We start from the raw sequence: 13,134 nt of genomic DNA, 5'->3' as shown, positions 1-13,134 counted from the left end.
AATGCCTTTTATACCTGAAAAGTGAACCAAACTTTGTGCACTTTTCCCGCTAAAGGATGGAACCCTTGGGATTTAGCACACATTTTCATGTAAAATCATTAGAACATATGCATAGAGCACAGGTTTGCAACATATAAAATTTACTAAACTTACATAAATTCTGCTTTATTGTGCACAAGGCAATAACACAGACCAGATATGCAATAAGAAGTTACTGCATGTGGCTGTGATAAAACCAATACCTTACATAGCTACTCCATGTTCTTGTGAAAAGAGGTAGTCAAGGACATGGCTTTTTAAATAAGATTTCCAGGAGATGCCTTGGTTCAGGGTTACTTGAGTACATACAGAATATTTTTGCAATTAAAATAATTATGCAGACTGAAATAAGTTTCATTCAAAGGAAAACACCTGGTGATCTTTGGGAGAAACCAATCAAACAAAGAAACCCCAACAAGCTCTAAGATTTTTTATTTAGAGATGGCTATACCTCTTTACAGAAAAATTCTACAAAGTTGTTCAGAAACTGAAACTTCATTAGAGATGGCTGGAAAAAAAATAAGAAATCTATTTTTTGCTTCAGTGAAAATATTCCAACCAAATGCATTTCACATGATTTTAATATTTCACACCCAAAATTCGGTGCCTATGGAACTCGTCCAGTACAGAAGCCCAATTGATTTTCACTGAGCCCTGGTCCCACAGTACATCCACACAATGATCCTTTTGTCTGAGTGCATGTATCACTCCCCATAATTTCCAAGATTTTTCATAATTCCCATCACAAACCAATATAACATGTACAGCTGTAAAACATTAGCATCTAAACAGCCAGAAAGTAACTACATCTATCCACAATGAAACAGAGACTAAAAACCTAGGAACACACTATAGAGCCTTAAATATTCCCCAAAGACAGATTTCCTTTGTACTAATTCTGGACTGAACTACTGCAAAGGCACAGACAGGGTGCATGCAGTGAACCATCCTGCTCTCACCTGGGACTCCATCTCTGCATCAGTCAACCCACCCTGGAGATAACACTACAGGCTGAAAGACCACTTGGGCCTTGGGTGAACTTCCCATAGCCAGTGGTATCTGCCCTCTGTCTCTCAACAAGAGCGATGCTGCAGACATGTCCAATTTATACATGGGGGTTGCAACTGTTTCAAACATAATGTTAAAGCCAATAAACCTTTTTCCCTGAAGTTTTTGTTCCCTCTGCTCACCCAGCCAGCAATGCAGCACTTACACCTAAAAGCACACAAATCTTAAGAAAACATTGTAAAACGTATTTCCGTTTCACTCTGTTTAAAAAAATATTTAGTTTAAGGCTTAAGTGTAGTAAAACAAGGTCACTGTATGATCCAAGAATGTAAATTATCAGGAGAGCAGAATTTAGAACATCCTATGAAAGTGAAGATTGATACTTTGCTTTAAAATGGTGTGGAAATTTAAGAGACAAAGTTAAGTATCGCAATAAAATTTAGTACACCATCTTTACTGGCTTATAAGATAAACAGTTCAATTTATGGCATTTAAAATGTTATCACATATGGTCAGAAGTTCATCTCCTGAAATAGGTCACAGGTCATCAACAGGAAATTCATAGGAAATTATGGAGGAAATGAAAAGAACACAAACAGGCAACAAAACTGGTTTATATAATCTAGGCTGCCCTAGCACAGCTTCCTGTGTTATGATGAACTCAGCTTTTGTACTGAACTTTGCCTTTTCCAAGCCACATTAAGAAAGAAATTCTGAATTGTCTATTATACTCTTCAGGCCTCAAAATGTTGAGGTCAAATTCACTACAAAGGGACATTTTTATTTTATTTTTTTTTAGCTGGGAAATAAAATAGTAGCTGGGAAAGGTATTTTGAGATCACTAATAACAGACATCTACTCATTGGCACCCCAAGAATGGGTGTGCAAGATGCAGATACCACACTGAGTATAGTACCCAAAGTCAAAAAGAGATTCCTGTCTTACTTCATTTCCAGCATCCCAGCCAAACTGCAGCTGCCTCCTCCATCATGTTTGGAAACATGAGAATTAGTGTCCAGCAGTCTGTTCTACTCTAATGTTAGTAACATTTTAAAAAATAAACCCCCTAGTCAATAAGACATAAGGGAGAGAGCGACAGTTCACCTAGGCTACCTGGACATTTCTGTAAAGAAAAACTGCTGAACAGAAGCAGTTGCTGCTTAATCATTTCAGCTGAAAGCTTTAGCATGCAATGTACTGGCCTAGCCATCAATACTCTAAGGAATCACAGGGAAACAAAAGTTACTCCTAACTGTACAAGACAGATACAAAATGAAAGACCGGCAAGAAGGCTCTGCTGTCTCTTTCCTTGCTAGTTCCATTAAATAAAAAGACCTAGTTTAAATATGATCAACTTCTCATTTGTTCTTTTTCACATTACTTTAAAGCCATGTGCAATACACAGGCCATCCTTGTAGCAAGACAAACCTCTTCTATGGACGCGGCGCTCCAAGGTCCAACCAGGTGTCCCAGTAGAATCTCATGAGTGGTGCTCTGACCAGCCTGGATCGGTGCTACTGCTCCGAAGGTGGCTAAACCAGCCCCCTGGCTTCCCCAGGTGTGAGCTTTTTATTGGCCCCCTCATCCTGCTCATGCGCAGTAGGGGCCTGCCCTAATTAGGCACAGGTGGGCTTCACACGAGGTCAAGCCCACTACCTGGCAATTAGTGCCACCTGGTTGCCTCATGTCAGTAGACATCCTCACCCTCAAGAATGGATATGGTCCACAACTTCGAAGCAGTTCCTCAAATAAATTGTTAATTCTTCCTCTTATCTTCTGCATTCACACCTTGTCAGATCCCATAAAAACTAGAGATCTGTTTTTTTCAACACCACAACTTGAAATCTCTAATAAGAAGTGCCTCTGTAGCTATCTCCTGCAAATGGCATTTCCCCTCTGAAGGAACAAGAACCATTCCTATACTTGAGAATTACAAGAATCACATCATCTATGATTCAATGAAAAACAATTATCTTTGGGCCGTGAGGAGCTACTTGACAAAGTAGAAGTGTTAACAGCACTGGTAACAATCATCCACATAATTTACTGCTGGTATTATAAACAGGATTTTTCAGCTTACAGGAAGGGGGGATGGCAAATTGCCATGAACACTGCGGTGTCCAAAGTTTGATCTGAACACAGGGTTTTCACTTGCAGAATGAGGTCTCCTGTGTTCACACTGAATATACCTATTTGGGCATATTCATTCTTTCTTACCATTACCACTTCAAGGCCTGGGTTGAGATAGGACCCTTTCTGTGACTGGCAACATTACAGTACAAAATAAAGGAGACAGTTCTCCCATTGAACAGATTACAATCTGAGTAGGGAACTGTAGAAACAGTTGAAGTGCCCAGGAAAACAAAGATAGATGACCAATGACACAACTGAGAACACCTCCCTCAACTCCTGGCTTTCAAATCCAGTGATTTAATCTCTCTTCAGAGGAAGGAAAAGGAAAACTTGCTATCCCTTTTCTAATGAAAAAGGGATACTGTCTATGATACAGTTTTCTTATTTTGGTTACCTTTTGCAGACTGCTTAAAGACTGCCAATCAAGCCCAGGGCTCTGTCTAAACTAGACTGCTCTACCCACTCCATCATGCTGCACAGTGAATGATTCTTGTAAAGCCAGGTCTTCCTTTTTTTCTTTTTTTTTTCTTTATTTTCCCCCTTTCCACAGTCTATTTGAGTAAGATAATTCCAGCACCCACATGTCATCTGAGAGTGAGATACAAAACAGCATCAGTAGAGCAGCCAACTTTATCAATGTGCCCAAAAAAGCAAGCCAGTAGCTATAAACAACTTTCATAACCCCTTCCTAGCTACAGGCAGTCAATTGGAAGAAACAAAAGCTGATTTGGGGGAGTATTGCAGCTTCAATATTCAAGCATTTTCCCTAGGATGACTCTGGTTACTGCTGCCCTTGATACCACAAAAAATTATTTCTCAGACAAGTACAGAAGCACAGTTTCCAAAGATGTTTAGAGAAGCTTTTAACCCTAATTTCTGCTTCCAATCCTCATATATAATCTACCTAGACAAAAAGCCCTGCAAGCAGAAGTGTTCTGGTTAAGCTCAGGGACTCAGGTCTCAGCTTCAATGATTACTTCTCCTTTTCCTTTTTTCGGGTGAAAATTAAATGCAGTGGTTAGGCAGTATTGCAATAAGTATTCACTAGCTACTTTTTGCAAAGGAAAACCTCTATTTCTAGAGTCAGGTTTGTATCTACTCCACTAAAACCATCCTATATCCAGTATCAGTAATTAATGATAACTTAAAATAGTATAATGTATCACTATTTTCAAGGAAAAAAATCCCAAATTCATTCTGTAATATTTAGCAATTCTGGCACAGGTTCTTAACTAGCTGACAATTTTTGATCATGGTTTTAGTAACATCTGGCCTCATCCAACAAGGTAAAAACATGCTCAGGAGAAGGAAAGAGTAATTGTATCTATGAAGTTTTTTCAGCACTGCTTTATTTCAATCATAACCCAGAGTGTAGTTGACAGGATGCTGATTTGTTTTTAATGCTGTTCACAAAGATATTATATAACCTGCTATGGCTTATGAAGCAGAGTCACACCAAAGAAGCTCTCCAGAGCACTGAAAAGGCACTCCCAACTTTTTGGAGCACTTCCACAACGTGCTTTAGCAAAATACCATCTTTTTAGCCTTCATACATAATTGTACTTAAACATCTTTAAACTGTGCAAAGAATGTTACAAAGATGGTCCTTTGTGATCAACTCTCCTACATACAAATGAAGGCGTGGTGCTGCTCACAACTGAGCGGGTCACTGGGCTAAACCAAAGTCATCTGCAAAATCCTCATATTTCAGCCTCCTCCAACAAGCAGTGCATTTTCAAAAGACGTGACTGCTATTCAACTCCAAAAATGGCAAGATATTCAACACCCTTCAGGTTTAGCAAAGGTTGCCAACCAAGACAGGGTATAACTTCTACACCTGTAAAAGCTATTTGTGATGAATCAGTACTGTGTTTGTTCTGAACCTTTGTCTACTCTTGAAAGAGGAGCTTTCTGTATCTTCATTAGGCTATCGTGATGTCTAGTGTGCATACAACAAATTACTTCAATCATGGGACTACTGGAAAATACACCTAGAAACACATTCAGATTCAGACTGACACCTCTGTGTGAACAGGAATGAGACTACATGCTTTGGTGAGCTGATCCTGGAGCACCTCTTGTGGAGCTTTACCTGGCAGACAGTCCAAGCAAACCAGCAGAGAGACCCCAAACACTGTGAATACACACAGTGACAGAAGCTAGGGAGGAAAAATAACCTGAAACTTAGCCCTGCAGAGATTAGTGCTTTGAACTGAGATAGAAACATGAACAGGCCTAGCTAAGATAACACAAAGACTTCTGTTACTTTCTTATATTCATTCCTCCTGGATTTTACTTCTAATGCCATGAACTAAAAAGCCACTCTGGACCCCTTTACTCCGGTCACAGCAGCCAGAAAGAGCAACAGGTATTCAAATGCAGCTGAACACACAAGCAGTACACAGAACACTGTCAACAGCCTGGTCTAAAAGAGATATGCAGAAAATACCTCAGTATATGGTGGGGAAGGACCAGCATGGAAACAGCAGCGTAACACACAGGCACAGGTCCAGCACTGTATGTGAATTACTGCACAGGCAGCCTCTAGAGTGAACACCAGGTTCTAAAGAAGGGGGAAAGGGAGTCTTGTATTCCTTCGGGCAAAAAAGATGAGGGAAAACCAAAATGAGCTAGAAACAGGGCAAAAATGACTGGTCCATGAACTAGGACCAAGCTTGTGGTCTGAAGATAGAACACACTTAGACCCCCTCCACAGATCAGATGCAAAGTTCCTATTTCTCTGTTGAGGTTAAGTGGATGCCCCAGAGACCAAAAGGGACTGGAAGGCAAAATGAGTACAGAAGCAACTTCCCATGCAATACAGCAAGCACAGCCCCTGAACCACCTGAATGGAGTGAACCACTTGGGGTCCACCAGGTCAGCACAGGCTGAAGCAGAGGAGATGACAGAGTGTGAGCCACGAGGCCAAACTAGCTCTGCCAGCTATTGACACCTAAACACCTTCATTTTTCATTGTCCCATTAATGGGCAAGATAGTTTAAACCATTCAGAATTCAGGAAGGCAAAGAGATCACATTACTGTTAAGCAAATGAATTGGAAGGTGTTTCTTAATACCACATTGAGAGAAAAAGAAGGTGATGCAATACTGATTATTCCATTAAATATTAATTACAATACAGCTACTCTCAAGCTAGAACATATTCCTTTATATAACTGAATTAAGGAACAGGACAACTGAACCAAGCTTCAAGGCTTTGCAAATACCTGGCATTTCTCAATTAGGTTAAACTGAGTTCTTTAGATCATGCATGGTTATCTCCAAATATTATTTTTTATAGGAGCTAGAGGTTTGAGCTAAAAAAAAAATAAAAATAAAACCACACAAACCTAGGACTCTCAAAGTTGCTCAAATGACTCCCAAAATCCCTATTATTTTTCGAGGAGGATGAAGAGGGAGCCTTAGACCTTCCATCAAACACCCTTGAAACACAGAATGAAGACAGCTTTTCCTCCTACAAATTTTAATTTGCACACAGATACCATCAGTTGGATAGCACTGTTACATCTCTCCTTTCCATTCTGCTTCACCTTGGTAATCAAACTCCAGTAACAGCCGGGCAACACTGAGACTGAATCCTACCCTTTAACTTTGAAGCACTGAAACCTCTGGCAAGGAAATTTTATAGCAAAGAGGAATAAAGCAATTGCAAACTTTTCAGAAGGTAACCTTCAAATATACATGCTTTGGAATTATTTTTTACAAGTGTAGAAAGCTCTTCAGTCATTGCTTCATGCTGTGCGTGTTAGACTGTTACCCTACACCACCCCACCTCAAACTGACACATTACCTCCTTGCACCAAGATCTTCAATTAAAACAGCTCAAGAACGGCTGCAGAAAAAAAGTGCTTCTTTGCACAGTGCTATTCAGCTCTGGTAACATTTAACAGCTGGGTCAACCACAGGGTGAAGTTCCTTTCTCCACTAAGACAAAATCCAGGATTTGCCTTTGTTATTTAGGAGGGAAAAAAGAAACAAAGCAAGAAGCTTCCATCATTTCAAGAGCTATACATATTTTGCATGATATTTTGAAGCCCTCCAGTAGCGTTCAGTAAGTTTTATCCTGCTTGGCAGTTTCATATGATTTCTTTATTTTCCCTTCAATTAAGCCACAATCCATCAAGTACTTCCAGTATATTTCCCCTTTTTCAGTAACATGTATGGTTTTTATTGGATTCAAACTTTTCAACAACCCTTTTCACACAAGGTCAAAGCTCTACATTGTTGTAGTTTTCTTTTGCAGTGTTTTTTCTCCAAGTCAGTCCTCCACTGGGAAATTAATATTCCACATGAACAATGAACTCCTTGCACGGCCTTTGAACCTCGTGGTTGCTAGGAGGTCTGAAGAAACCCTGGAGTACAGCCGATTTAATAGCATGTATCAAGTGATTATTCAGCACGAAAAATGTGTGATTTCCTAAAGTCCTTGCTTTCTTCCTTCTTATTCCCATCTCCCTTCATCTGTCAAACAATCTTTAAACTTCAGATGAATTGCATCTGCATCGATTTTCTACTATTATGGGCAGTTTGCTCTCAAAGTATCCAAAATGTGACTGCCAGCCACCTGCTGCTTCTAATCAAGCAAGTATCAAACTGGTCCTTACTCAGTTTTAATGAAAAGGCTGCTTAAAACTGGGCATTCTCCACCACTCTAGCATGAGGCTTACACTTCCATTGTAAACAGGGTTCTGCAGAGACTGTATTTTCCCCAGATAGAACACCACAGCATTGGCTGCAACACCGTTACTCAAGATTTGTCTGTGCTAAAGAAATGTGCAGTTCTCTGTGCCCCATTCAGAAACACTCAAATATACGTTTTGAGCTTTTTAGGATCTTACTGAAGACTGTTGGACTGTCTGCTTTTTCATATTGCCCAAAGCAGAGTAACTGAGGTAAAACCCCAAGCTTTCTTTCCCACCCTCCACCCTCATCCCAAACAATGAGGCATTTAATTAAAAGAGAACCACAACAGTGCTAATGGTGATGAGGTTAAATGGTTGGATAAACAGAATGCAGCCCTCTGAAAAGCCCATGTGTTTCAGGACACTTTCTCCCCTACAACATTCTGAGTGACAAAGAATGTATTTGTATTCCTGATCCCCACAACTTTTACACCAGAGGACTTCCTATAGATTTCCTGAGAGGAAGAGAGTGAGATGTGTTTCTTTAACGAGCGAGATGTGTTTAGATAGAGTAGCTCTTCCTTCTAAAACTAGTATTTGGAAAGGCAGTGGACAAAGACCCTTTAAAAATAAACTAGTGTGGAAACTATCCATTTATAGAGAAACAATTGCATTTCCAGCTAAAAGCCTACAAAAAAAAAACCTGAAAAGAACAAAAAAACTCACCCACCCATGACAACAAACCTTTGCCGATTTTAATTTTGAATGTATTTTTCCTCTCCCTCAAACAACTTTAACAAATTATTCAAACTAAACATGACATTTGTTCTCCTTCTTCAGGTGTTGCAATTGAAAGTGACGCACCGTATATTAATGAACACAGTATTCTAGACGTCAGGGTCTTACTTTAACACATTTCTAACAGATTATAAAACTATGCCTCCCTCCCCCCTACCAAAGACAGGTATCTCCAAAGAAAATGCAGAATGACACATTTCATTCTGCAGATTGCTGGTGTTTGAGTACCTGGTTGGATTAAACCTATCTTGCCAAGATAAAGCTTTTACAGAGCCAGATTGCTTCCCTGAAGAATTAAAACCAAGCAAAAATCCCACACCACTTGGCACAAAACATTCATGTGAGCTCCTTCTCTTTTAAAGAGGAGCTTCCACACTGAAAGAAAGGCCTTAAAGTACCAACTTCAACAGAACTGACTCAGCGTATCTTACAGTGAGTGGGGGAATATCAGGATGCTCATGCAGAACAACAAAAATCTTTGCAGTACAGATTTGGCTTTCCAGCCAGCTTTCAGGTCCTGCAGCACCAACGAAACAAAACAACCCCTCCACCACCACCATTCTCTTATTCAGCTGTTCAAGCATAAATTATCCGTGTCATTTCCCCTCAATACGTGGCTTCCCAGGAAAGGGAAAAATCAGAGCAGCTATTACCAAAATAGCACAATACTCTTACACAGGCACATTTTCAGTAAGATGCATACTATTAGCCTTGTGCTCAAGCATTAAAGAAAGAACAGTCATGAGATTTTTAAAACATGAGAAAACAATCCTGGCTAGAGAGATATGTTCATTAGGGCCAGAGATAGCAAAGTGAGCATATAACTGAGAACCACAATCTTTGGTTCGACCTTTGCAGCAGAAATGGGGAGGACAGGGCACAGGGCTGGAAACGTTTCCAATAACATATAATAAATACCTTCATTTTCTTCCTCTCTCTCTTTTTCTCCTTTAAAGGAATCTGCCCACTCAACCTAAATTGAGCCTCAGAGGGAAAATATGCCTTCATGATAAACTGAAATTTGCTATCATAGTAATGAAACGCTATGTCCGATCATCACAATAAGCAGGCAGCACAACAACAAAGGAGGTTTTCGGGATTTTCTGCCCCTAGCCCCCTCCCATCATCATTTTCCCAGATCTTTTGGATGTTTATGAAATGTCTGAATTCCAAGACCATTAAGACGTATTTCAGGATGGAGCAGCTTTCATTAAGAGTATTGAGGCTTTCCAAAAATTGCAGCAGCACTCCATCAGTGGCCAAGCCTCTCCCTGATGCCTGCCTTTCCCTACGCTGTTTTTTGTTTTGTTTGCGCTCGCTCTTCACGCACAAACATGTTGGTGCAGTGTCCATTATTTCCCTACAGCCTCCCTTGAAAGCAATCGACAGACGAATCTACATGCACGTGAGTGCTCTGCCACATACACAGGTCTGGCCTCCTACACCTCAAATCACAAATGCAAATGTGTTTACAGTCATTTTCACCAAAGCACGCTTTGCCATTGCAGACACATGCAGATGAAACCTGGAGAGCCTGGTACAAGGCAAGCGCGTCTGCAGTCACAGGTGACCCGTTTCCCTTCCAAAATGTGAAAACATGAAAGCCCGATGAGTTAAGTGGAGTTAACTGCATTCAAAGGCGAATGTGTGGGGCAGTAGTAAATACCCAGCACATGCTTTTACGCACAAAAGGAGCAAAGGGCTCCATGCTCTGTGCACCCAGTCATTTTACGACAGAGACACAACCGTTTCTCTCATGCATTTATTTTATTCTACTAATAGATTTTAAACACCATATTGCAAGGGTCCCGCTCTGAATCTTGCAGAGGTACAAAATGGTGGATGTATGCTTTTTTTTTTTTTTTTTTTTGCATTATTCATTCCAACTTACGCTCCTATCCGCAGGCTCCCCTCCGTACCCACCAACACAGCCTTCCTGGCCAGACACACATTCCGCACCAGCCTCGCAATAAAGCTCGCTCACACGCACAAATTATGTTACAAACCTGATGTCATGTAGCCCCGTGATGCCTGGGAAATAAAAGCTGGTGGGAAGTGTTTGTGCAGCCGGTAGTCCTTCTCGCTGCGGGACCTCATGCGGTCTGAGGCCCGGTCGGAGAAGTCGGAGCTAGGCCAGGCCCGCCGCAAGGTCGTACTCCGCGTCTTCTTCATCCTGAGGATGCCCGAGCCTAATCCTCCCGGCGCAGCATGGGTCAGGCCTTGCGGCTCACCGGACGGGCGCTGCCTGGCATCAGCCTAGCGCGGGTACCACCGGGCACAACCTGCGCGCATCTCCCCGATACCTCTTCTAGGGCGCCGGCCGCAGGTCCCTTCCTTTTTTTTTTTTTTTCCCCTCGAATGATCCAATTTTACACACGTCCCACAATGCATTACACTTCATTTGCAATCGGTCCGGCTTACAGCTCCAGATTCGCGTGGAGGAAAGGCACGTTATGTGGCTTCTCAGGCAAAAAAAGGGGAGGGGGGGAGGCGATAGGGGGGATGGTGACGAGAGATGTGCAGCGTGGGAGCTCGGGGGTCCCGAACAATGGCGCGATTCAGCCTGGCCGTGCTTAGCCAACTGTGAGCCGCCACACAAAAGGCCCAAACAAATGAGGAAAACCCCGCAGCCGCCGGTTGCGACCCCGACCGCGGCGCGCCCGGCGCTGGGGAGGCAGGCTGCAGCTCCCGGCGCGGCGGGCGGAGCAGCAGCAAGAGGAGGAGGAGAAGGAGGAGGAGGGGGGAAAGGAATAGGCGGAGGAAGGGCCCGCAGGCGCCTCTCCCGGCCCCGGGACCGGCGGAAGCAGCCGCGACCTCCCCGCCGCTGCCACCGCCCCCCTCAGGACCGCGGAGGCGGGTTGGCAGGGAGCGGCCTGCGGTCACCGGCAGGATCGCTCCTCGCCATGGCCGACCCCCACTTCTGTCTGCCTGTCCCTGGGGCTCGACCGCTGCCGAATCCTCGCTAGGGGCGGCCGGAGTCGGGGGCGAGGCCGCCGGGGAGGCTGCTGACCGCCCCGGACGCCTGCCCGGCGCGTCCGCCGCCCGCTCTCCGTCCCGCCTCCGCGCCTAGCGCAGCTGCTGCCGGAGCGCCGGACACAGCGCTGCCGCCCGGGCTCATGCTAGTCCCGGCGCGGCCTGCGGGTCCCGCCGAGCTCCGCGCTCCCCCGTGTGGCACCGACCGGGGCTCGGGCCCCTCGCAGGCACCCGCGTGCAAACCCCGTACGCGATGGGGGGCCCGGCCGCCTCCCGCCCCGCCTCCTTTCCCGTCCCTCCGTCCGTCCTTCCCTCCTGGCGGTGGCTCCTGTGGGGAGCGGCGGGGCCGGACCAGGGGGAGGCAGGCGCCTTGCACCGCCGGGCTCCGGGCACCGCCCGCGGCAGCCAGTGGGGAGGGGGCCACGGCGCGCACCGCCCCGAGCGGCGGGAAAGAGCGGCAGGGCAGGAGGGGCAAGGCGGCGGGGCTGCTGGGACTCCTCTCCACGCCCGGGACAACCTCAGGGCAAACGGATACAGCGGAGGGAAGGAGAGAGGCCCGGGAGGGATCTGTATCCCCGGGCACCCCTGCGCAGAGCCGTCCAGTTCACCCACGCACCCTCCCGCAGTGGCACCACCTTGGCGCCTGAAGGGCCGCCGCTTCCCGGCTTCCCGGCCAGGTGGCCCTGGCCGCTCACTGTGCCCCGCAAGGATACCCAGGAGAGCCGCCCGAGCCGCCTCCCCGCCGGGAGGGAGGATGCCCACCCTCTGACCCCAGCAGTACACGCCTCTGCCCCCAGGGCGCCCTCTTGAACTGGGCCAGGCCAGCAGGAAAGCGGGGTGTCAGGGAAGCGGGGTGTCAGGGAAGTGGGGTGTCAGGGAAGTGGTGAGTCCTGCTCACCACAACTGTCCCAAGGTAGGCGATTCCTACTCCACAACACAGCTCTGAGCAAGTTTGACATCAGGTGGTGCCAGCCAGTGGATGCAATGGCAATGCAGGGTTTGAAAACATTGCCAACAAATTACTTATATTTACATTTTTATAACTGTTTAACCTTTCTTACAGTGGGTTGTGTGACATTTCTAAGAGCATGGAAAATCAGAGGACCATAATTTTGTGAATAGTTGAAAATTTTCAATACTGGTTGAACCAGCAGAAGGATGAACTGAACATCAAAGCAAACAGACCTTGGGACATTTAGCCCTTTGTCACACAGGTTTGGGTTCCTACATCAGCTCCACCACTTCTGCTACTGTAAGCATAACACGTGGCCAAGAAGTTTTAGGGCTTCATTCATAGCCATCCCTCTCACTCAAGTAGAAAGTGAGTGAAACCCAGCAAGAATATTGAAAATTGAAATACTTATGGGGTCCTTTCTCCTTCAGCCTCACCAACCCTCAGGCATTGTGAAAAGCTGTGAGGAACAACTTGTTTCCATTGGTACTTTGTACACTGGCAGCAAAGGGAAAAAGTTAGATGAGCAAAAGAAATGGCCTAAAGCACCTGCAATAAAAATATAAGGTATTTCCCATCATGCAATTTA

At 44.6% G+C, this 13,134-nt stretch overlaps 1 protein-coding gene across 2 annotated transcripts in view; it reads right to left on the bottom strand.

Moving 5' to 3' along the window:
* STOX2 (storkhead box 2) overlaps positions 1 to 12,015 on the bottom strand; it is a 71,978-nt gene extending 59,963 nt beyond the window's left edge. Inside the window, exon 1 of one of the 2 annotated variants that reach the window (XM_071743267.1) lies at positions 10,627 to 12,015. In XM_071743267.1, the coding sequence (XP_071599368.1) occupies positions 10,627 to 10,792 (166 nt within the window). In that variant the 5' untranslated portion in view covers positions 10,793 to 12,015. The remainder of the gene's footprint in view (positions 1 to 10,626) is intronic. The other variant, XM_071743270.1, reaches the window with a different exon arrangement.
* Positions 12,016 to 13,134: the final 1,119 nt, after the last annotated feature.

This window comes from Heliangelus exortis, chromosome 4, assembly GCF_036169615.1.
Source record: "Heliangelus exortis chromosome 4, bHelExo1.hap1, whole genome shotgun sequence".
Taxonomy (NCBI): Eukaryota; Metazoa; Chordata; class Aves; order Apodiformes; family Trochilidae; genus Heliangelus; species Heliangelus exortis.
Note: the sequence above shows the minus strand (reverse complement) of the source record. Positions and strands in the feature narration are given on the sequence as shown.